This window comes from Oncorhynchus gorbuscha, linkage group LG19 (assembly GCF_021184085.1).
Source record: "Oncorhynchus gorbuscha isolate QuinsamMale2020 ecotype Even-year linkage group LG19, OgorEven_v1.0, whole genome shotgun sequence".
Taxonomy (NCBI): domain Eukaryota; kingdom Metazoa; phylum Chordata; class Actinopteri; order Salmoniformes; family Salmonidae; genus Oncorhynchus; species Oncorhynchus gorbuscha.
The window spans coordinates 60752854-60779446 of record NC_060191.1 but is presented as its reverse complement, the minus strand read 5'-3'; the positions used below and the strand labels follow the sequence as shown (position 1 = coordinate 60779446).

The 26593-nt window shown below is 43.6% G+C and overlaps 1 protein-coding gene across 2 annotated transcripts in view; it reads left to right on the top strand.

Annotated features, from left to right (window-relative positions):
• Positions 1-107: 107 nt before the first annotated feature.
• Positions 108-26593, top strand: part of LOC124005803 (2-phosphoxylose phosphatase 1-like) — a 48505-nt gene continuing 22019 nt past the window's right edge. Inside the window, exons 1-3 of one of the 2 annotated variants that reach the window (XM_046315366.1) lie at positions 108-604; positions 3042-3185; positions 21170-21358. In XM_046315366.1, the coding sequence (XP_046171322.1) occupies positions 3107-3185; positions 21170-21358 (268 nt within the window). In that variant the 5' untranslated portion in view covers positions 108-604; positions 3042-3106. Of the gene's footprint in view, positions 605-3041; positions 3186-20697; positions 20840-21169; positions 21359-26593 lie in introns of those variants that run through there. The other variant, XM_046315367.1, reaches the window with a different exon arrangement.

The window sequence follows — 26593 nt, the reverse complement described above, 5'->3', positions numbered from 1 at the left end:
CTTCTACATCATCATCATCAAAATCATTGACTTATTTTTAGGACTAGTATAAGTAGATGCATGTGGCGGGAACATTAACGATCAAGCTGTTTCTCTGCAAAATGATTCCTATTTTGATGCAATTCTATAATTTTTTTAAAAATCACAACATCATATCGGTTGATCGCCGTAGAATAATGTTGATGGCAGGTTAACCCGGCGGTCCTCCACGTCTCACACCGGAATTGTGGAGATGCAAGACAAAAGAAGAGATGTAATCGAATGCATAGCGAAGGTTTTCCGGGAGACGGCGCAGCGAGCCATTACATTTCAGGAGCATCTGAACCTACAGTAGGATTACATTTCAGTTGCATCTGAACCTACAGTAGGATTACATTTCAGTTGCATCTGAACCTACAGTAGGATTACATTTCAGTTGCATCTGAACCTACAGTAGGATTACATTTCAGTTGCATCTGAACCTACAGTAGGAGGCTAGGGCAGCACGGTGGAGTCCCCCGGCAGGACACAGGACAGCCAGCACGACGGCACATCGCTAGGGAGTCTAGAAGAGTACAAGCCAGCACGGCGCTGGGTGGATTCAACTTCTGATTGAGACTACCGGGTAAGATGATCCGAGATAAACGACCAGCAAGCAATATGTTAGTCAGTTTAGCTACTTAGCGTGTTCCCACGACTCTGTGTTGAATAGGTACATTGTAAACAAAGGCTTAGCGTTTTGTAATAACAACGTTATTAAGGTAGATTCCGCGAACAAAATACAAGTTCATTACCGCATATTTATCTTTACAAGCTGTAACTTTAACTGTTATACCGGTGGTACTGATGTGTTAGCTATAACAAGATGATCTAGCTACAGTTAGCCAGTTCGCTAGCTACCAAATAATTCCTTCCCTTGCAGCTGGTCAGCATAGCATTGTAGTCGAGGCGAACAGACAAACTGTCACAATGCGTCAACATTGTTTTAATTAGTGCAATCATCATGAAATAGTATCTCCTCGCTGGTAGCCTACTACAATCATCATGAAATAGTATCTCCTCGCTGGTAGCCTACTACAATCATGATGAAATAGTATCTCCTCGCTGGTAGCCTACTACAATCATCATGAAATAGTATCTCCTCACTGGTAGCCTACTACAATCATCATGAAATAGTATCTCCTCGCTGGTAGCCTACTACAATCATCATGAAATAGTATCTCCTCACTAGTAGCCTACTACAATCATCATGAAATAGTATCTCCTCGCTGGTAGCCTACGACAATCATCATGAAATAGTATCTCCTCACTGGTAGCCTACTACAATCATCATGAAATAGTATCTCCTCGCTGGTAGCCTACGACAATCATCATGAAATAGTATCTCCTCACTGGTAGCCTACTACAATCATCATGAAATAGTATCTCCTCGCTGGTAGCCTACTACAATCATCATGAAATAGTATCTCCTCGCTGGTAGCCTACTACAATCATCATGAAATAGTATCTCCTCGCTGGTAGCCTACGACAATCATCATGAAATAGTATCTCCTCGCTGGTAGCCTACGACAATCATGATGAAATAGTATCTCCTCGCTGGTAGCCTACTACAATCATCATGAAATAGTATCTCCTCACTGGTAGCCTACTACAATCATCATGAAATAGTATCTCCTCGCTGGTAGCCTACTACAATCATCATGAAATAGTATCTCCTCGCTGGTAGCCTACTACAATCATCATGAAATAGTATCTCCTCGCTGGTAGCCTACTACAATCATCATGAAATAGTATCTCCTCACTGGTAGCCTACTACAATCATCATGAAATAGTATCTCCTCACTGGTAGCCTACTACAATCATCATGAAATAGTATCTCCTCACTAGTAGCCTACTACAATCATCATGAAATAGTATCTCCTCGCTAGTAGCCTACTACAATCATCATGAAATAGTATCTCCTCGCTGGTAGCCTACTACAATCATCATGAAATAGTATCTCCTCGCTAGTAGCCTACTACAATCATCATGAAATAGTATCTCCTCGCTAGTAGCCTACTACAATCATCATGAAATAGTATCTCCTCACTGGTAGCCTACTACAATCATCATGAAATAGTATCTCCTCGCTAGTAGCCTACTACAATCATCATGAAATAGTATCTCCTCGCTGGTAGCCTACTACAATCATCATGAAATAGTATCTCCTCGCTAGTAGCCTACTACAATCATCATGAAATAGTATCTCCTCGCTAGTAGCCTACTACAATCATCATGAAATAGTATCTCCTCGCTGGTAGCCTACTACAATCATCATGAAATAGTATCTCCTCGCTAGTAGCCTACTACAATCATCATGAAATAGTATCTCCTCGCTGGTAGCCTACTACAATCATCATGAAATAGTATCTCCTCGCTAGTAGCCTACTACAATCATCATGAAATAGTATCTCCTCGCTGGTAGCCTACTACAATCATCATGAAATAGTATCTCCTCGCTAGTAGCCTACTACAATGTAGCAGTAAGCACGACAGGACTTCTACAGAAGAGTTTCACCACGTTAAGATACTGTACATACAGGCTGGTTACATATAAACATTTATACATTGAAAAGCAAAAAGATTTTGGAGACAGTTTAGTTTACCACGTTTTGAACTCTCTAAGTCCAAATATAAACCTTATAATGAACATGACTTGAGAGAACATCTCAGCCATGTAGGCCATTTCTGAGGGGAGGTGATTGAGGATTCTGATTGAGGCATCCTTTCACCTCATCTAGCCATGCTCTTATTTTTAGTCTGTCTAATAGCAGGGTTGCTTTGTGTATAACTGATGTAAATGGTAGTTTTAAAAAAATCATTTTCTTTCTTCCTTTCCCTCCCTGATGGTTCCTAGATCGTAGATCCATGCTCTCTCATTGGTCTATTCATAGAAGGCAGGATGTGTAGTGGAAAATGGTACAAACTTGTTTTCCATTGTGTGCAGAAACGTTTTTGGTTTAGAGGCCTGTTATAGACATGTTTGTTTCATAATGTTGCTTGTCTTTGTTGTGTCTATTTAGACAGCAGGAATGGGGCAAGGTGTGGGTGGCTGACTGACAGGGAGACTGACCAATCACATGTCAAGATGCTGGCTAGAAACCTCTTCATCCTCCTGGTGGTGGTGGGGGCAGTGCTGGCCATCGTGAGCCTCAGCCTCCAATTCTGTAAGTTTGTGTACTGTCTCTACCTCTGCCATTATTTGTGGTTGTAATTTGTGTACGAGCGCTTGGTGTGTATATCCAGGTGTGTTTGTGTATGATCACGTGGTGTGTGTGTATTACATCTGGCCACTTGTTTTTTGTTCTCCAAGGGACCCAGTGACATGGAAAAAGACAGGTCCTCTAGAGACATTCTCTATGGAGATGAGACCTATCCACTATGATTCCCCTAGATACTCTTAAGTGTTCTTCCTATGACGTGTCTGCTGTGGAATGGCAGGCGCTGCCGGTAGAAAATGGCCTCCGCCACCGTTAGGTCATTGTACACCATCTCCCCTGTGCATAGTCCAGACACAGTGTCCTCGATGCCAGTAAATACAAGGAAACCGTCCCAGTCGATTAGATACGGAAGACTCTTACTGTCGGTGGATGGGAAGAATAGTTCTTTAGCTGTTATGTGAAAAGACTATCATTCAAATGTAGGCTAGACTGGAGGATATTATTGAGCTGCAAAAGTAACATCCATATTTGGCGGAAAAATCCTAGTCCCAGATTATGTTGATTATTCTGGGTTCCTGAAACCCATGTCAGACTGTGATGAAGTGTTTTTCAGTTTTTCACTAGGATTAGTTCTTGTCTGGACAAACATGTATTATCAGATCAAATACGGACTCAATATCCATCTTGCTCTCCCACACACACACACACACACACACACACACACACACACACACACACACACACACACACACACACACACACACACACACACACACACACACACACACACACACACACACACACACACACACACACACACACACACACACACACACACACACCGGATTACTGTGCAACCCAGTGCTGCAGATATAGCGTTTTGGGCTGTGCATTTGCCAGAAAATCCCCCCGGCTCCGTCTCAACACCTCTTTTAGGCTCCTTCCCCTGTATTACTTTTTGAACTGTGGCCATATAGTACAGTACAGCTAAACAGGTTCAATATGTAAACTCATATTATAACATACAGTGCGGCAAAACAGTATTTAGTCAGCCACCAATTGTGTAAGTTCTCCCACTTAAAAAGATGAGAGAGGCCTGTCATTTTCATCATAGGTACACTTCAACTATAATAGACAAAATAATAAAAAAAATCCAGAAAATCACATTGTAGGATTTTTAATGAATTTATTTGCAAATTAAATTCATTAAATAATTAATAATTATTTGGTCACCTACAAACAAGCAAGATTTCTGGCTCTCACAGACCTGTAACTTCTTCTTTAAGAGGCTCCTCTGTCCTCCACTCGTTACCTGTATTAATGGCACCTGTTTGAACTTGTTATCAGTATAAAAGACACCTGTCCACAACCTCAAACAGTCACACTCCAAACTCCACTATGGCCAAGACCAAAGAGCTTTCAAAGGACACCAGAAACAAAATTGTAGACCTGCACCAGGCTGGGAAGACTGAATCTGCAATAGGTAAGCAGCTTGGTTTGAAGAAATCAACTGTGGGAGCAATTATTAGGAAATGGAAGACATACAAGACCACTGATAATCTCCCTCGATCTGGGGCTCCACGCAAGATATCACCCCTTGGGGTCAAAATGATCACAAGAACGGTGAGCAAAAATCCCAGAACCACACGGGGGGACCTAGTGAATGACCTGCAGAGAGCTGGGACCAAAGTAACAAAGCCTACGATCAGTAACACACTACGCCGCCAGGGACTCAAATCCTGCAGTGCTAGACGTGCCCCCCTGCTTAAGCCAGTACATGTCCAGGCCCGTCTGAAGTTTGCTAGAGAACATTTGGATGATCCAGAAGAAGATTGGGAGAATGTCATATGGTCAGATGAAACCAAAATATAACTTTTTGGTAAAAACTCTACTCGTCGTGTTTGGTGGACAAAGAATGCTGAGTTGCATCCAAAGAACATCATACCGGCAGGGTAGCCTAGTGGTTAGAGCGTTGGACTAGTAACTGAAAGGTTGCAAGTTCAAATCCCTGAGCTGACAAGGTGCAAATATGTTGCTCTGTTCCTGAATAGGCAGTCAACCCACTGTTCCTAGGCATTTAAAATAAGAATTTGTTCTTAACTGACTTGCCTAGTAAAATAAAGGTAAAATAAATAATGAAATAAAAAATACCTACTGTGAAGCATGGGGGTGGAAACATCATGCTTTCATCATGTTTTTCTGCAAAGGGACCAGAACGACTGATCTGTGTAAAGGAAATAATGAATGGGGCCATGTATCGTGAGATTTTTAGTGAAAACCTCCTTCCATCAGCAAGGGCATTGAAGATGAAACATGGCTGGGTCTTTCAGCATTACAATGATCCCAAACACACCGCCCGGGCAACGTAAGAAGCATTTCAAGGTCCTGGAGTGGCCTAGCCAGTCTCCAGATCTCAACCCCATAGAAAATCTTTGGAGGGAGTTGAAAGTCCATGTTGCCCAGCAACAGCCCAGCAACAGCCCCAAAACATCACTGCTCTAGAGGAGATCTGCAAGGAGGAATGGGCCAAAATACCAGCAACAGTGTGTGAAAACCTTGTGAAGACTTACAGAAAACGTTTGACCTCTGTCATTGCCAACAAAGGGTATATAACAAAGTATTGAGATAAACTTTTGTTATTGACCAAATACTTATTTTCCATCATAATTTGCAAATAAATTCATAAAAAATCCTACAATGTGATTTTCTGGATTTTTTTCCCTCATTTTGTCTGTCATAGTTGAAGTGTATCTATGATGAAAATTACAGGCCTCTCTCATATTTTTAAGTGGGAGAAGTTGCACAATTGGTGGCTGACTAAATACTTTGTTGCCCCACTGTATATGTGAAATATGCTGTGTAGTGCATACCTTTTTCTCTCTCACTCTGTACCCTGCTCTCTTCCCTCAAGTCTTTACAGACACCAGAAGAGATTGGAATTCTGTGACTGTGAGTGTGTGTCTTAACTGCATTGAGAATGTGTGAACTCTGGGACCCTGCTGCCATCTCTCTCTCCCTCAAAGATGTGTCTGTCTGAGGGGGATTATAGGCTTAAGTAACTTTAATGCAACTACTTAAAACCATTCTCCGCTCCTGCCCTCCAATCTTCTCCTTTAGCAAAAACAAAAGGCAATAAATCATTAAATCCCACTGTAATTGTTACCATAGTGTGTGTGTGTGTGTGTGTGTGTGTGTGTGTGTGTGTGTGTGTGTGTGTGTGTGTGTGTGTGTGTGTGTGTGTGTGTGTGTGTGTGTGTGTGTGTGTGTGTGTGTGTGTGTGTGTGTGTGTGTGTGTGTGTGTGTGTGTGTGTGTGTGTGTGTGTGCACGTCACACATGCATATGCTAGACTCGTACGGGTCCCTTACTTTGTCATTGAGCATGTGTCTTGACTTTTGATGTAGTTGTCAATCACTTGAGGAGAACATGATATTTACGAAATCAAAGTATGGTCTGTGTTCGCGTCCTCTCCTTCCCTGTCATGTGATCTGTAGGTTGTCTGTGTGTTGGAGAGAGGCTGTCATAACTTATTCATCAGCCTGCAGGTCATTATCCTCTAGTACAGCCAAGGAGCCAGAGAAAGGTCCAGTGGGACACCAGCACTTCATGTTTCATTGATTGTCATCCCTCTTTCTCCTCCACTTTCCCTCCCTCTCATCTCTCTCTTTTTCTATTTTAGTCTCTGACTCTTTATCTTTCTGTTTTGGTCTGTTCTTTCTTATGCTTCTTCTCTCACTTTTCCTTTTCCTCCTGCCTTCCCTGACTCACTCACTCCCTCCATATTTCTTTTCTTTTCTTTATTTGAACATTGGGGAAACAAGCCAGTGTATTTAAGCATGGCTTTCAATTAGTTTTCAATTTGTTTTCTGAAACCTGATTGATTGTGGTGTGTGATCCAGACAGGCGATGACATATGGTTTGCCGTGACTCTGACACTGCCTGGACTTGGGTCACCGTGACAACTGTTTGACAAGCGGCCGGGAGTCCCACAGGAAGAGAGGTGTGATGCATAGTGGAACAGAGGATGGAGAAGGAGGGGAACAAAAACAGCTGGAGAGAGATAGAAGAGAGGAAAGGAGAGACGAAAGAGAGAGATGACAGGAGAGGGAATGGAAGAGGAGATAAAGTCATGAAGAGAGGGGGACACGATAACATCAGCAGTGATATAGGAAAGTATATATACAGGAATATAGGAAAGTATATATACAGGAATATAGGAAAGTATAGATACAGGAATATAGGAAAGTATATATACAGGAATATAGGAAAGTATAGATACAGGAATATAGGAAAGTATGTGGTATTGGTCGTGGCAGTGGTGTGTGATATTTGTCATGGCAGTAGTGTGTGGTATTGGTTGTGGCAGTAGTGTGTGGTATTGGTCATGGCAGCAGTGTGTAGTATTAGTTGTGGCAGTAGTGTGTGGTATTGATTGTGGCAGTAGTGTGTGGTATTGGTTGTGGCAGTATTGTGTGGTATTGGTTGTGGCAGTAGTGTGTGGTATTAGTCGTGGCAATGGTGTGTGGTATTGGTTGTGGCAGTAGTGTGTGGTATTAGTCGTGGCAGTAGTGTGTGGTATTGGTCGTGGCAGTAGTGTGTGGTATTGGTCGTGGAAGTGGTGTGTGGTATTGGTCGTGGCAGTGGTGTGTGATATTGGTCGTGGCAGTAGTGTGTGGTGTTCGTCGTGGCAGTAGTGTGTGGTGTTCGTCGTGGCAGTGGTGTGTGGTGTTCGTCGTGGCAGTGGTGTGTGGTGTTCGTCGTGGCAGTAGTGTGTGGTGTTCGTCGTGGCAGTGGTGTGTGGTGTTCGTCGTGGCAGTGGTATTATAAAAGTATGTTTTATAAGGTTAATTTGAAATGCGGACAGTCCAAGTCCAGTAGGCTGAGAGGAATTGCAGTTTGTGAACTAACACCTACACTAGCACTGACTTTGCTGATACTTATTGGTCGTGGCAGTAGTGTGGTATTAGTCGTGGCAGTAGTGTGTGGTATTGGTCGTGGAAGTGGTGTGTGGTATTGGTCGTGGCAGTGGTGTGTGATATTGGTCGTGGCAGTAGTGTGTGGTGTTCGTCGTGGCAGTAGTGTGTGGTGTTCGTCGTGGCAGTGGTGCGTGGTGTTCGTCGTGGCAGTGGTGTGTGGTGTTCGTCGTGGCAGTAGTGTGTGGTGTTCGTCGTGGCAGTAGTATGTGGTGTTCGTCGTGGCAGTAGTGTGTGGTGTTCGTCGTGGCAGTAGTGTGTGGTATTGGTTGTGGCAGTGGTGTGTCGTGTTCGTCGTGGCAGTGGTGTGTGTTGTTCGTCGTGGCAGTAGTGTGTTGTTCGTCGTGGCAGTAGTGTGTGGTGTTCGTCGTGGCAGTGGTGTGTGGTGTTCGTCGTGGCAGTAGTGTGTGGTGTTCGTCGTGGCAGTAGTGTGTGGTGTTCGTCGTGGCAGTAGTGTGTGGTGTTCGTCGTGGCAGTGGTGTGTGGTGTTCGTCGTGGCAGTGGTGTGTGGTGTTCGTCGTGGCAGTAGTGTGTGGTGTTCGTCGTGGCAGTGGTGTGTGGTGTTCGTCGTGGCAGTGGTATTATAAAAGTATGTTTTATAAGGTTAATTTGAAATGCGGACAGTCCAAGTCCAGTAGGCTGAGAGGAATTGCAGTTTGTGAACTAACACCTACACTAGCACTGACTTTGCTGATACTTATTGGTCGTGGCAGTAGTGTGGTATTAGTCGTGGCAGTAGTGTGTGGTATTGGTCGTGGAAGTGGTGTGTGGTATTGGTCGTGGCAGTGGTGTGTGATATTGGTCGTGGCAGTAGTGTGTGGTGTTCGTCGTGGCAGTAGTGTGTGGTGTTCGTCGTGGCAGTGGTGCGTGGTGTTCGTCGTGGCAGTGGTGTGTGGTGTTCGTCGTGGCAGTAGTGTGTGGTGTTCGTCGTGGCAGTAGTATGTGGTGTTCGTCGTGGCAGTAGTGTGTGGTGTTCGTCGTGGCAGTAGTGTGTGGTATTGGTCGTGGCAGTGGTGTGTCGTGTTCGTCGTGGCAGTGGTGTGTGTTGTTCGTCGTGGCAGTAGTGTGTTGTTCGTCGTGGCAGTAGTGTGTGGTGTTCGTCGTGGCAGTGGTGTGTGGTGTTCGTCGTGGCAGTAGTGTGTGGTGTTCGTCGTGGCAGTAGTGTGTGGTGTTCATCGTGGCAGTGGTGTGTGGTGTTCGTCGTGGCAGTGGTGTGTGGTGTTCGTCGTGGCAGTGGTGTGTGGTGTTCGTCGTGGCAGTAGTGTGTGGTGTTCGTCGTGGCAGTAGTGTGTGGTGTTCGTCGTGGCAGTAGTGTGTGGTGTTCGTCGTGGCAGTAGTGTGTGGTGTTCGTCGTGGTGTGTGGTGTTCTTCGTGGCAGTGGTGTGTGGTGTTCGTCGTGGCAGTAGTGTGTGGTGTTCGTCGTGGCAGTAGTGTGTGGTGTTCATCGTGGTGTGTGGTGTTCGTCGTGGCAGTAGTGTGTGGTGTTCGTCGTGGCAGTAGTGTGTGGTGTTCGTCGTGGCAGTAGTGTGTGGTGTTCGTCGTGGCAGTAGTGTGTGGTGTTCGTCGTGGCAGTGGTGTGTGGTGTTCGTCGTGGCAGTAGTGTGTGGTGTTCGTCGTGGCATTAGTGTGTGGTGTTCTTCGTGGTGTGTGGTGTTCGTCGTGGCAGTGGTGTGTGGTGTTCGTCGTGGCAGTAGTGTGTGGTGTTCGTCATGGCAGTAGTGTGTGGTGTTCGTCGTGGCAGTAGTGTGTGGTGTTCGTCGTGGTGTGTGGTGCGTGGTGTTCATCGTGGCAGTAGTGTGTGGTGTTCGTCGTGGCAGTAGTGTGTGGTGTTCGTCGTGGTGTGTGGTGTACGTCGTGGCAGTGGTGTGTGGTGTTCATCGTGGCAGTAGTGTGTGGTGTTCGTCGTGGTGTGTGGTGTGTGGTGTTCGTCGTGGCAGTAGTGTGTGGTGTTCGTCTTGGCAGTAGTGTGTGGTGTTCGTCGTGGCAGTGGTGTGTGGTGTTCGTCGTGGCAGTGGTATTATAAAAGTATGTTTTATAAAGTTAATTTGAAATGCAGACAGTCCAAGTCCAGTACGCTGAGAGGAATTGCAGTTTGTGAACTAACACCTACACTAGCACTGACTTTGCTGATACTTACTATGATTGAGATGTGGTGTTGCCACCTAGCTATCTTAAAATGATACCCACCCCCCGAATTACAGTATATCTGGTGTTGTTTTAGCACGGTATCACTAACACTGGGGCTTAATTAAATGTGTGGGTTGAGCATTAGGATGCTACTCTTTTCCAGGATGGATGGTTTTGACTGCCAAGGCCACATATTATGTTTATTCTAGATACCTTTCTCCCTATTCCTCTCCCTCCCTCTTTCTCCATCACCATTTGGAAATTGCTCTTTTTTATTTCTCTGGTGGGAGAGATGGAGGAAGAGAAGGAGGAAGGTCATTTACTGTCCATCCTGTGTGTTTAAGGTTTACTGTAGAAGCTGACTCTTTACCACAGTACAGGCGGTGTTAAACACTGAGGTGGAAGGCTGGAAGGAAGCTCTCATCAGTGTCCTAAGCTCACCTTTTTCAACTCTCAGCCAATGCATACAGTCAGAACTACATGCTCTTCCCCTAAGTACTGGCCCTGCTGTACGTTTCTTAAGGCTAGCTAGTTGTTACTTAGACCTGGCCCCCTGATGTTGTGTACGTACTGTAGGCTTGCATGTGTGTTGCTTTGGTACCTAGTGTGTATGTGTTTGTGTGTGGGTTCATGCTCCAAGCTTGTACACAACTCTGTGTGTTTGCGGGTGTGTGAGTTGGCGTTGATGCCCTGGGCTTGTGTGGCTTGCGTGTTTCTTCAGTATGTGTGCTCTTACATAGTGTGGGCAGTCCGTTACAAAAGGCCCTTTGTATGAGCGACTGTGGCAGACCAGGGCAGTGAGCAGGCCTGTAATTGGGCCATGGGTCTACCGAGTGCGCAGTCGTGTGTGTTTGTCGGTGAGTGTGTGTGTGCGGGGAGAGGGGACCAGTTCAGTGAATGGGTTCCAGTGTGTGTCTTCCCCTCTACCCAGTGAGCAGATCTCAGAATACACTTCCTCCTCCTTTCCCTCGTCACCGGTGAGTCTATACTGATACTAACTGACCGGTGAGTCTATACTGATAATTACTGACTGGTGAGTCTATACTGATACTAACTGACCGGTGAATCTATACTGATGCTGACCGATCAGTGAGTCTATACTGATACTCACTGACTGGTGAGTCTATACTGATACTAACTGACTGGTGAGTCTATACTGATACTAACTGACTGGTGAGTCTATACTGATACTAACTGACTGGCGAGTCTATACTGATAATAACTGACTGGTGAGTCTATACTGATAATTACTGACTGGTGAGTCTATACTGATACTAACTGACCGGTGAATCTATACTGATGCTGACCGATCAGTGAGTCTATACTGATACTCACTGACTGGTGAGTCTATACTGATACTAACTGACTGGTGAGTCTATACTGATACTAACTGACTGGTGAGTCTATACTGATACTAACTGACTGGCGAGTCTATACTGATACTAACTGACTGGTGAGTCTATACTGATAATAACTGACTGGTGAGTCTATACTGATACTAACTGACTGGTGAGTCCATACTGATACTAACTGACTGGTGAGTCTATACTGATACTAACTGACTAGAGAGTCTATACTGATACTAACTGACTGGTGAGTCTATACTGATACTAACTGACTGGTGAGTCTATACTGATACTAACTGACTGGCGAGTCTATACTGATACTAACTGACTGGTGAGTCTATACTGATAATAACTGACTGGTGAGTCTATACTGATAGTAACTGACTGGTGAGTCCATACTGATACTAACTGACTGGTGAGTCTATACTGATACTAACTGACTAGAGAGTCTATACTGATACTAACTGACTGGTGAGTCTATACTGATACTAACTGACTGGTGAGTCTATACTGATACTAACTGACTGGTGAGTCTATACTGATACTAACTGACTGGTGAGTCTATACTGATACTAACTGACTGGTGAGTCTATACTGATACTAACTGACTGGTGAGTCTATACTGATACTAACTGACTGGTGAGTCTATACTGATACTAACTGACTGGTGAGTCTATACTGATACTAACTGACTGGTGAATCTATACTGATACTAACTGACTGGTGAGTCTATACTGATACTAACTGATTGGTGAGTCTATACTGATACTAACTGACTGGTGAGTCTATACTGATACTAACTGACTGGAGAGTCTATACTGATATTAACTGACTGGTGAGTCTATACTGATACTAACTGACTGGTGAGTCTATACTGATACTAACTGACTGGAGAGTCTATACTGATACTAACTGACTGGTGAGTCTATACTGATACTAACTGACTGGTGAATCTATACTGATACTAACTGACTGGTGAGTCTATACTGATACTAACTGATTGGTGAGTCTATACTGATACTAACTGACTGGTGAATCTATACTGATACTAACTGACTGGTGAATCTATACTGATACTAACTGACTGGTGAGTCTATACTGATACTAACTGACTGGTGAGTCTATACTGATACTAACTGACTGGTGAATCTATACTGATACTAACTGACTGGTGAGTCTATACTGATACTAACTGACTGGTGAGTCTATACTGATACTAACTGACTGGTGAGTCTATACTGATACTAGCTGACTGGTGAGTCTATACTGATACTAACTGACTGGTGAATCTATACTGATGCTGACCGATCAGTGAGTTTATACTAATGCTAACTGACCGGTGAGTCTATATTGATGCTAACTGACTATATATACTGGTGCTAACTGACTAGTGAGTCTATACTGATGCTAACTGACTGTCTATACTGATGCTAACTGATTAGTGAGTCTATACTGATGCTGACTGACTGTCTATACTGCAATGACCCTGGGTTTATAAGCGCGGAAATCGACTCTGCCACACGAGCATGCTTTTACGGCACAGTCGATAGCGAGCCGGACCTCGGGGTCGAGGGTTCGAGACCTGCTCCTTGCTGTTTCATTACAATACTGATGCTAACTGATCAGTGAGTCTACACTGATGCTAACTGACCGGTGAGTCTATACTGATGCTAACTGACCGGTAAGTCTATACAAATAAAATAAAATATTATCTGTCACATACACATGGTTACCAGATGTCAATGCGAGTGTAGCGAAATGCTTGTTCTTCTAGTTCTGACCATGCAGTAATATCTAACAAGTAATCTACCTAATAATTTCACAACAGCTACCTTATACACACAAGTGTAAAGGAATGAATAAGAATATGTACATAAAAATATATGAATGAGTGATGGCCGAATGGAAAAGGCAAGCTGCAGTAGATGGTAAAGAGTACAGTATATACATATGAGATGAGTAAGGTAGGGTATGTAAACATTATATAAAGTGGCATTGTTTAAAGTGGCTAGTGATACATTTATTACATACATTTTTCCATTATAAAAGTGGCTAGAGTTGAGTCAGTATGTTGGCAGCAGCCACTCAATGCTAGTGATGGCTGTTCAACAGTCTGATGGCCTTGAGATAGAAGCTGTTTTTCAGTCTCTCGGTCCCGTGAGGTTATTTTCCTGGCACCACATTCCAAGGGCCCTCACCTCCTCCCTGTAGGCCGTCTCGTCGTTGTTGGTAATCAAGCCTACCACTGTAGTGTCATCTGCAAACTTGATGATTGAGTTGGAGGCGTGCATGGCCACGCAGTCATGGGTGAACAGGGAGTACAGGAGAGGGCTGAGAACGCACTTCTGTGGGGCACCAGGGTTGAGGATCAGCAGGGTGAAGATGTTGTTAACTACCCTCACCACCTGGGGGTGGCCTGTCAGGAAGTCCAGGACCCAGTTGCACAGAGCGTGGTCGAGATCCAGGGTCTCCAGCTGAATGACAAGTTTGGAGGGTACTATGGTGTTAAATGCTAACTGTAGTCGATGAACATCATTCTTTAATAGGTATTCCAGATGTGTTAGGGCAGTGTGCAGTGTGATTGCGATTGCGTCGTCTGTCGACCTATTGGGGCGGTAAGCAAATTGGAGTGGGTCTAGGGTGTCAGGTAGGGTGCAGGTGATATGGTCCTTGACTAGTCTCTCAAAGCACTTCATGATGACGAAGGTGACTGCTATGGGGCGGTAGTAATTTAGCTCAGTTACCTTAGCTTTCTTAGGAACAGGAACAATGGTGGCCCTCTTGAAGCATGTGGGGACAGCAGACTGGGATAAGGATTGATTGAATATGTCCGTAAACACACCAGCCAGCTGGTCTGCGCATGCTCTGAGGACGCGGCTGGGGATGCCGTCTGGGCCTGTAGACTTGCGAGGGTTAACACGTTTAAATGTTTTACTCATGTTGGCTGCAGTGAAGGAGAGCCCGCAGGTTTTGGTAGCAGGCCATGTCAGTGGCACTGTATTGTCCTCAACGCGAGCAAAGAAGTTGTTTAGTCTGTCTGGGAGCAAGACATCGTGGTTCGCGACAGGGCTGGTTTTTCTTTTGTAGTCTGTGATTGACTGTAGACCCTGCCACATACCTCTCGTGTCTGAGCCGTTGAATTGCGACTCTACTTTGTCTCTATACTGATGCTTAGCTTGTTTGATTGCCTTGTGGAGGGAATAGCTACACTGTTTGTATTCGGTCATGTTTGCCCTGGTTAAAAGCAGTGGTTCGCGCTTTCAGTTTTGCGTAAATGCTGCCATCAATCCACGGTTTCTGGTTTGGGAATGTTTTAATAGACGCTGTGGGTACAACATCACCGATGCACTTGGTAATAAACTCACTCACCGAATCAGCGTATTCATTGTTTAATTTTTTTACTCATGTTTTACTCATTGTTGTTTGACGCTGTCGGAACATATCCCAGTCCACGTGATCGAAGCAATCTTGAAGCGTGGAATCCGATTGGTCAGATCAGCGTTGAACAGACCTGAGCACGGCTGCTTCCTGTTTTAGTTTCTGTCTATAGGCTGGGAGTTGTGGTCAGCTGTTCCAAAAGGAGGGAGGGAGAATGCCTTATATGCGTCGCGGAAGTTAGAATAACAATGATTCAGGGTTTTGAAAACAAGGCTCTCTAAATTTGATCAGCATATCGATTGGGTCGCACAATCGATATGCTGATAAAAGTTAGGGAGCCTTGTTTTCAGATTAGCCTTGTTAAAATCCCCAGCTACAATAAATGCAGCCTCAGGATATGTGGTTTCCAGTTTACATAGAGTCAAATGAAATTCTTTGAGGGCCGTCGATGTGTCTGCTTGGGGGGGAATATACACCACTTTGATTATGATCGAAGAGAATTCTCTTGGTAGATAATGCGGTCGTCATTTGATTGTGAGGAATTCTAAGTCAGGTGACCAAAAGGACTTGAGTTCCTGTATGTTGTTATGATCACACCACGTCTTGTTAATCATAAGGCATACACCCCCGCCCTTCTTCTTACCAGAGAGATACTTGTTCCTGTTGGCACGATGCGTGAAGAAACCAGGTGACTGTACCGACTCCGATAGCGTGGCTCGAATGAACCATGTTTCCGTGAAACCAAGAATATTACTGATGCTAACTGACCATCTATACTGGTGCTAACTGACCAGTGAGTCTATACTGATGTTAACTGACTGTCTATACTGGTGCTAACTGACCAGTGAGCCTATACTGATATTAACTTACCGTCTATGCTGATGCTAACTGACCAGTGAGTCTACACTGATGCTGACTGACCAATGAGTCTATACTGATGCTAACTGACCATCTATACTGATGCTGACTGACCAGTGGGTCTATACTGATGCTTACTGACTGTCTATACTGATGCTAACTGATCAGTGAGTCTATACTGATGTTAACTGACCGTCTATGCTGATGCTAACTGACCAGTGAGTTGATACTGATGCTGACTGACGGTTGAGTCTATACTGATGTTAACTGACCGTCTATGCTGATGCTAACTGATCAGTGAGTCTATACTGATGCTAACTGACTGTCTATACTGGTGCTAACTGACCAGTGAGTCTATACTGATGCTAACTGACCGTCTATACTGGTACTAACTGACCAGTGAGTCCATACTGATGATAACTGACCAGTGAGTCTATACTGATGCTAACTGACCGTCTATACTGGTACTAACTGACCAGTGAGTCTATACTGATGCTGACTGACCAGTGAGTCTATACTGATGCTAACTGACTGTCTATACTGATGCTAACTGACCAGTGAGTCTATACTGATGTTAACTGACCGTCTATGCTGATGCTAACTGAACAGTGAGTCTATACGGATGCTAACTGACCGGTGAGTCTAAACTGATGCTGACTGACCAGTGAGTCTACACTGATACTAACTGACCGTCTATGCTGATGCTAACTGAACAGTGAGTCTATACTGATGTTAACTGACCATCTATACTGATGCTGACTGACCAGTGGGTCTATACTGATGCTTACTGACTGTCTATACTGATGCTAACTGATCAGTGAGTCTATACTGATGTTAACTGACCGTCTATGCTGATGCTAACTGACCAGTGAGTTGATACTGATGCTGACTGACGGTTGAGTCTATACGGATGCTAACTGATCATCTATACTGATGCTGACTGACCAGTGAGTATACTGATGCTAACTGACTGTCTATACTGATGTTAACTGACCAGTGAGTCTATACTGATGTTAACTGACCGTCTATGCTGATGCTAACTGATCAGTGAGTCTATACTGATGCTAACTGACTGTCTATACTGATGCTAACTGACCGGTGAGTCTATACTGATGCTAACTGACCATCTATACTGATGCTGACTGACCAGTGAGTCTATACTGATGATAACTGACTGTCTATACTGATGCTAACTGATCAGTGAGTCTATACTGATGTTAACTGACCGTCTACGCTGATGCTAACTGAACAGTGAGTCTATACTGATGCTAACTGACCATATATACTGGTTCTAACTGACCAGTGAGTCTATACTGATGCTGACTGACCAGTGAAATTAAATTGATGCTAACTGACTGTCTATACTGATGCTACCTGACCACTGAGTCTATACTGATGCTAACTGACCATCTATACAGGTGCTACCTGACCAGTGAGTCTATACTGATGCTAACTGACCAGTGAGTCTATACTGATGTTAACTGACCATCTTTACTGATGCTAACTGACTAGTGAGTCTATACTGATGCTAACTGACCATCTATACTGATGCTGACTGACCAGTGAGTCTATACTGATGCTAATTGACCAGTGAAATTAAACTGATGCTAACTGACTGTCTATACTGATGCTAACTGACCACTGAGTCTATACTGATGCTAACTGACCAGTGAGTCTATACTGATGTTAACTTACCATCTTTACTGATGCTAACTGACTAGTGAGTCTATACTGATGCTAACTGACCATCTATACTGATGCTGACTGACCAGGGAGTCTATACTGATGCTAACTGACTGTCTATACTGATGCTAACTGATCAGTGAGTCTATACTGATGTTAACTGACCGTCTACGCTGATGCTAACTGAACAGTGAGTCTATACTGATGCTAACTGACCATCTATACTGGTTCTAACTGACCAGTGAGTCTATACTGATGCTGACTGACCAGTGAAATTAAACTGATGCTAACTGACTGTCTATACTGATGCTAACTGACCAGTGAGTCTATACTGATGTTAACTGACCATCTTTACTGATGCTAACTGACTAGTGAGTCTATACTGATGTTAACTGACTAGTGAGTCTATACTCTATACACCACCATTCAAAGGTTTGGGGTCACAAATACATTTCCTTGTTTTTGAAAGAAAAGCACATTTTCTGTCCATTAAAATAAAATAAAATAGATCAGAAATACAGTGTAGACATTGTTAATGTTGTAAATGAGTGTTGTAGCTGGAAACTGCAGAATCTTTAAATGGAATATCTACATAGGCATACAGAGGCACATTATCAGCAACCATCACTCCTGGGTACCAATTGCATGTTGTGTTAGCTAATTCAAGTTTATCATTTTAAAAAGCTAATTGATCATTAGAAAACCCTTTTGCAGTTATGTTAGCACAGCTGAACACTTGTTCTGATTAAAGAAGCAATACAACTGGCCTTCTTTAGACTAGTTGAGTATCTGGAGCATCAGCATTTGTGGGTTTGATTACAGGCTCAAAATGGCCAGAAACAAAGACCTTTCTCCCGGAATTCTTTAATCAGGACAAGTTTTCAAGTTTTCTAAGTGATCCCAAACTTTTGAACGGTAGTGCAATTCGACAAGTCTATTTTTCATTGTCATGGTTACACTGTTTTTATAGCTTCAAATGTCTTTCCTGTTTCCACTCCACTCTGGGGGGGTTGCTGTACTCGGGAGATGTACTGATTGGGGTTAATATGGATCCCCTCACTTTAAGATAGTGTGGCTTCTATTTAGGCTAGTTGATTTAAAGGTTGTCATAGGAATGAAAGGGCCTCTCTCCTTTTATAGTTAGAAAATGTCTTGCTTTGTCTCTCTTTGCAAAGATATGTAATATTTACCTACTCCACCGCCGTGCTTCAGGACAACCAGGGTTTCTGTGATAAGTGTGTGTGTGTATGTGTGTGCGGGGTAGTGAGTATTGTCAGGAGGGCATTGCGTTTCAACTTCTTCCCAGGATCCTGTGTTTCTGAATGGGACTGCAGTGGTTCCCACACCGCTTTCTCCCATTGGGCCGCCTGGCCTTGGGGTCACAGGTCAATGGTTGTCAAGGCAACCCTGGGTTATTGGTGAGGGGTTCTGTACAGGGTTCTACTGCTGTTCACATGTAGATGAGCTGGGCTGAGTTATTTTGCTAAAGCTGGGGGAGGCTGGGCCGAAGGTGAGGCAGGGGACATGATGGGCTGAGGCTGGGCTGAGGGGAGGCTGGACTGAAGAGGAGACTGGGCTGAAGCTGGAGACATGATAGGCTGATGCTGGGCTGAGGAGGAGGCTGGGGACAGGATGGACTGAGGAGGAGGCTGGGCTGAGGCTGGGAACATGATGGGCTGACAGGGGGCTGGACTGAGGCTGGAATGAGGAGGAGGCTGGGAACATGATGGGCTGACAGGGGGCTGAGGGGGATGCTGGGCTGAGGCTGGGAACATGATGGGCTGACAGGGGGCTGAGGGGGAGGCTGAGCTGAGGCTGGGAACATGATTGTCAGGACCCGGTTACGAACCCGGGTCTCCGGAGTGAGAAACAGTCACTTAACCAACTGAGCCACGAATAGTCAGCAGAACCCAGAAGATGAGGCAGACACAGCAGTACTTGAGACGGTGTATTTAATGAAGTAAAAAGTGAAGTCCTTCAGGAAAACATGTAACTCCACAACCTCAAAAGGAATTCCACAAGAACAAGGTAATCCTCCAAGACAAAAAGGTAAATCTACAAGGTGGAAGGTAAAGCATAAAAAGCCTCAAAAGATACTCAAAAATAAATAAACAAGAACAAAAAACAGAATTCTACAAGTGAGTCCACCAGGATCAACAAGAGTTCTCAGAGTACTAGGGCTGGGTGCTAAAGTACAAACACAGAGCAAAGAACTGAGGAAAACAAAGGGTTTAAATACAATCAGGGGAAACGAGGCACAGGTGCAAATAATAATGGGGATCAAGGGAAAACAAAAGGTCAAAAAGCACAATGGGGGCATCTAGTGACCAAAAACCGGAACAACCCTGGACAAATCCTGACAATGATGGGCTGACAGGGGGCTGAGGGGGAGGCTGGGCTGAGGCTGGGAACATGATGGGCTGACAGGGGGCTGAGGGGATGGTTAATTGACTATATACCTAATAAAGGAGGGTCCTTTGAGCAATGGATGTCAGTGGTGTCTCTCTCGCTATACTTCTCTCTCGCTATACTTCTCTCTCGCTCTCTTTCTCTCACTCAATCCTTCATTCTCTGCTATTTAATTGAGTCTCTTTCTCCCTCACAATCTGTCAAACATTGAGGAGTTGACCCATTAACCTCTCTTGGGTAGAGGGCAGTATTTTCACGTCTGGATGAAAAGCGTACCCAATGTAAACTGCCTGTTACTCAACTAGGATATAAAGTTTCTACATGTCTGTGAGTATAACAGAACTGATATGGTAGGCGAAACCCAGAGGACAAACCATCCCAAGAAAAGAAAAATCAGCCTAACACTGTTTTCAATGGCATTTTTATTATAAGGCGAAATCCTCCCAGAATGCAATTCCGAGGGCTTCCTCTAGATGTCAACCGTCTTTAGAAAGAGTTTCATGCAAGTTTTTGGAAAAATTAGCCCGAAATGGTAGTTTTTCTAGGTAGCTCCCATTTTGGCTGTAGTGTTTCCAAGCGAGTGGAAGAGAGCGCGTTCTTTGGTATTTTTCTCCGGTAAAGACAATAATGATTCTCCATCTTAAATTTTATCGTTTATTTACATATTAGGTTTGATTATAAACTTTGTTTGACTTGCTTGGAAAAGTTTATTAGTAACGTTTGGGATTAATTTTGTATGCATTTTGATGGAGGGAAACTGGGTAGATTACTGACTGAAGCGCGCCAGCTAAACTGAGTTTTATGGATATGAAGAAGGGTATTAACAAAAGGACCATTTGTGATGTAACTGGGACCTTTTGGAGTGCCAACAGAAGAAGATCATCAAAGGTAAGGCATTTATTATATTGCTATTTCTGACTTTCGTGGCGCACTTGCCTGGTTGAAACATGTTTTTCATGCTTTTGTATGCGGGCGTGGCCTCAGATAATCGCATGGTGTGCTTTTGCCGTACAGCCTTTTTGAAATCTGACACAGCGGCTGGATTAACAAGACGTTAAGCTTTATTTTGATGTATTACACTTGTGATTTTATGAAAGTTAAATATTTATAATTCTGTAGTTTGAATTTTGCGCTCTGCAATTTCATTGGATGTTGGCCCATAAGAAGTTAAAGTAATTTGAAAATGTTTATACTTCCCCCCCCCTCATCTCTCTCCAGTCCACCTAATCCCCACTACGCCCATGGGTGAGGAGCGGCCCCACCAGGGTCAGGGTCAAGGCCAGGGCCAAGGGAAAAGCAGGAAGAGAGTGATCCCTGTCCCCCACACAGAGGATCCTGATCCAGACCCCATCACTGAGGCGTATGGCTACTGCAACACCCCCAACCGCTCTGAACAGTCCTGGGAGGGTGAGACACACACACACACACACACACACACACACACACACACACACACACACACACACACACACACACACACACACACACACACACACACACACACACACACACACACACACACACACACACACACACACACACTCACTCACTCACTCACTCACTCACTCACTCACTCACTCACTCACTCACTCACTCACTCACTCACTCACTCACTCACACAAACACACACACAGTCTGCTAACGTGTTAGCCATTGCCTCAACCAATCAGTGAAGATAGCTCAGGTTTTATAACAGAACTTTAGGAAGTCAGTCAGTAGGTAACAAGGAAGGTTTAGAAATACGGAACACTTAGATGTGTGTACTAGAGGTCGACCGATTATGACTTTTCAACGCTGATACCGATACCGATTATTGGAGGACCAAAAAAGCCGATACTGATTAATCGGACGATTTTATATATTTGTAATAATGACAAATACAACAATACTGAATAAACAATGAACACTTTTATTTTAACTTAATATAATACATAAATACCTTCTATTTAGTCTAAAATAAAAGTGAACCGTTACGTATTTCATCTAACGGGTGGCATCCATAAGTCTAAATATCGCTGTTACATTTCACAACCTTCAATGTTATGTCATAATTATGTAAAATTCTGGCAAATTAGTTCGCAATGAGCCAGGCGGCCCAAACTGCTGCATATACCCTGATTCTGTTCCACAGAACACAAGAGAAGTGACACAATTTCCCTAGTTAATATGGCCTGCTAACATTCATTTATTTTAACTAAATAAATATGCAGATTTAAAAATATATATACTTCTGTGTATTGATTTGAAGAAAGGCATTGATGTTTATGGGTAGGTACATTCATGCAACGATTGTGCTTTTTTCGCAAATGCGCTTTTGTTAAATCATCCCCCGTTTGGCAAAGTTGGCTGTCTTTGTTAGGAAGAAATAGTCTTCACAGTTCGCAACGAGCCAGGCGGCCCAAACTGCTGCATCTACCCTGATTCTGTTGCACAGAACACAAGAGAAGTGACACAATTTCCCTAGTTAAAAGAAATTCATGTTAGCAGGCAATATTAACTAAATATGCAGGTTTAAAAAGATATACTTGTGTATTGGTTTTAGCAATGGCATTGATGTTTATGGTTAGGTGCACATTGGTGCAATGACAGTTCTTTTTTCACGAATGTGCTTGTTACATCACCTGTTTGCGAAGTAGGCTGTGATTCAATGATAAATTAACAGGCACTGCATTAATTATATGGAACGCAGGACAAGCTAGTTAAACTAGTAATATCATCAACCATCTGTAGTTAACTAGTGATTATGTTAAGATTGATTGTTTTTTATAAGATACGTTTAATGCTAGCTAGCACCTTACCGTGGCTCCTTGCTGCACTCGTATAACAGGTAGTCAGCCTGCCACGCAGTCTCCTCGTGGAGTGCAATGCAATCAGCTGAAAACGGAATGGCCGATTAATTGGTCGACCTCTAGTGTGTAGGCCAGATGTGTTGGGTTATGTAAAGATAATTGATAGGCTGGGGTTAGGTCATAGTTTGCTAGAGGATAAAGTGTCATGGTTAGAGGATAGAGAGGATAAATGGTCATGGTTAGAGGATAGAGAGGATAAAGTGTCATGGTTAGAGGATAGAGAGGATAAAGGGTCATGGTTAGAGGATAGAGAGGATAAAGGCTCATGGTTAGAGGAAAGAGAGGATAAAGTGTCATGGTTAGAGGATAAAGGGTCATGGTTAGAGGATAGAGAGAATAAAGGGTTATGGTTAGAGGAAAGAGAGTATATAGGGTTATGGTTAGAGGATAGAGAGGATAAAGGGTCATGGTTAGAGGATAGAGAGGATAAAGGGTCATGGTTAGAGGATAGAGAGGATAAAGTGTCATGGTTAGAGGAACGAGAGGATAAAGTGTCATGGTTAGAGGATAAAGGGTCATGGTTAGAGGATAGAGAGGATAAAGGCTCATGGTTAGAGGAAAGAACGGATAAAGGCTCATGGTTAGAGGAAAGAGAGGATAAAGTGTCATGGTTAGAGGATAGAGATGATAAAGTGTCATGGTTAGAGGATAGAGAGGATAAAGGGTTATGGTTAGAGGAAAGAGAGTATATAGGGTCATGGTTAGAGGATAAAGTGTCATGGTTAGAGGATAGAGAGGATAAAGGGTCATGGTTAGAGGATAGAGAGGATAAAGGGTCATGGTTAGAGGATAGAGAGGATAAAGTGTCATGGTTAGAGGATAGAGAGGATAAAGGGTCATGGTTAGAGGATAGAGAGGATAAAGGGTCATGGTTAGAGGATAGAGAGGATAAAGGGTCATGGTTAGAGGATAGAGAGGATAAAGGCTCATGGTTAGAGGAAAGAGCGTATAAAGTGTCATGGTTAGAGGATAGAGAGTTTCATGGGTCATGGTTAGAGGATAGAGAGGATATAGGGTCATGGTTAGAGGATAGAGAGGATAAAGTGTTATGGTTAGAGGAAAGAGAGTATATAGGGTCATGGTTAGAGGATAGAGAGGATAAAGGGTCATGGTTAGAGGATAGAGAGGATAAAGGGTCATGGTTAGAGGATAGAGAGGATAAAGGGTCATGGTTAGAGGATAGAGAGGATAAAGGGTCATGGTTAGAGGATAGAGAGGATAAAGTGTCATGGTTAGAGGATAGAGAGGATAAAGGGTCATGGTTAGAGGATAGAGAGTATAAAGGGTCATGGTTAGAGGATAGAGAGGATAAAGGGTCATGGTTAGAGGATAGAGAGGATAAAGGGTCATGGTCAGAGAGGAGAGAGGATAAAGTGTCATGGTTAGAGGATAAAGTGTCATGGTTAGAGGAAAGAGAGTATATAGGGTTATGGTTAGAGGATAGGATAAAGGGTCATGGTTAGAGGATAGAGAGGATAAAGGGGTCATGGTTAGAGGATAGAGAGATAAATATGGTTAGAGGAAAGAGGTATATAGGGTCATGGTTAGAGGATAAAGGGTCATGGTTAGAGGATAGTTAGAGGATAAAGGGTCATGGTTAGAGGATAGTCATGGTTAGAGGATAAAGGGTCATGGTTAGAGGATAGAGTTAGAGGATAAAGGGTCATGGTTAGAGGAAAGAGAGGATAAAGGGTCATGGTTAGAGGATAGAGAGAGGATAAAGGGTCATGGTTAGAGGATAGAGAGTATAAAGGGTCATGGTTAGAGGATAGAGAGGATATAGGGTCATGGTTAGAGGATAGAGATGAGGGTCATGGTTAGAGATAAGAAGATAAAGGTCATGGTTAGAGGATAGAGAGATAGGGTCAAGGGTCATGGTTAGAGGATAGAGAGGATAAAGGGTCATGGTTAGAGGATAGAGAGTATAAAGGGTCATGGTTTAGAGGATAGAGAGGGTCATATAGGGTCATGGTTAGAGGATAGAGAGGATAAAGGGTCATGGTTAGAGGATAGAGAGGATAAAGTGTCATGGTTAGAGGATAGAGAGGATAAAGGGTCATGGTTAGAGGATAGAGAGGATAAAGGGTCATGGTTAGAGGATAGGAGAGGATAAAGGGTCATGGTTAGAGGATAGAGAGTATAAAGGGTCATGGTTAGAGGATAGAGAGGATAGAGGGTCATGGTTAGAGGATAGAGAGGATAAAGGGTCATGGTTAGAGGATAGAGAGTATAAAGGGTCATGGTCAGAGATAAGAGAGGATAAAGTGTCATGGTTAGAGGATAGAGAGTATAAAGGGTCATGGTTAGAGGATAGAGAGGATAAAGGGTCATGGTTAGAGGATAGAGAGTATAAAGGGTCATGGTCAGAGATAAGAGAGGATAAAGTGTCATGGTTAGAGGATAGAGAGTATAAAGGGTCATGGTTAGAGGATAGAGAGGATAAGGTCATGGTTAGAGGATAGAGAGGATAAAGGGTCATGGTTAGAGGATAGAGAGTATAAAGGGTCATGGTAGAGGATAGAGGAGGGTCATGGTTAGAGGAGGATAAAGGGTCATGGTTAGAGGATAGAGAGGATAAAGGGTCATGGTTAGAGGATAGAGAGTATAAAAGGGTCATGGTTAGAGGATCATGGTTAGAGGATAAAGGTATAAGGGTCATGGTTAGAGGATAAGATAAAGGGTCATGGTTAGAGGATAGAGAGTATAAAGGGTCATGGTTAGAGGATAGAGAGGATAAAGGGTCATGGTTAGAGGATAGAGAGGATAAAGGGTCATGGTTAGAGGATAGAGAGGATAAAGGGTCATGGTTAGAGGATAGAGAGGATAAAGTGTCATGGTTAGAGGATAGAGAGGATATAGGGTCATGGTTAGAGGTAAAAGTGTCATGGTTAGAGGATAGAGAGGATAAAGGGTCATGGTTAGAGGATAAAGTGTCATGGTTAGAGGATAGAGAGGATAAAGGGTCATGGTTAGAGGATAGAGAGGATATAGGGTCATGGTTAGAGGATAGAGAGTATAAAGGGTCATGGTTAGAGGAAAGAGAGGATAAAGTGTCATGGTTAGAGGATAGAGATGAAAAAGTGTCATGGTTAGAGGATAGAGATGATAAAGTGTCATGGTTAGAGGATAGAGAGGATAAAGGGTCATGGTTAGAGGATAGAGAGGATATAGGGTCATGGTTAGAGGATAGAGAGTATAAAATGTCATGGTTAGAGGATAGAGAGGACAAAGGGTCATGGTTAGAGGATAGAGTGTATATAGGTTCATGGTTAGAGGATAGAGAGGACAAAGGGTCATGGTTAGAGGATAGAGAGTATAAAGGGTTCATGGTTAGAGGATAGAGAGGATAAAGGGTCATGGTTAGAGGATAGAGAGGATAAAGGGTCATGGTTAGAGGATAAAGTGTCATGGTTAGAGGATAGAGAGGATAAAGGGTCATGGTTAGAGGATAAAGTGTCAAGGTTAGAGGATAAAGGGTCATGGTTCGAGGATAGAGAGGATAAAGGGTCATGGTTAGAGGATAGAGAGGATAAAGGGTCATGGTTAGAGGATAGAGAGTATATAGGTTCATGGTTAGAGGATAGAGAGGACAAAGGGTCATGGTTAGAGGATAGAGAGGATAAAGGGTCATGGTTAGAGGATAGAGAGGATAAAGGGTCATGGTTAGAGGATAGAGAGGATAAAGGGTCATGGTTAGAGGATAGAGAGGATAAAGGGTCATGGTTAGAGGATAGAGAGGATAAAGGGTCATGGTTAGAGGATAGAGAGGATAAAGGGTCATGGTTAGAGGATA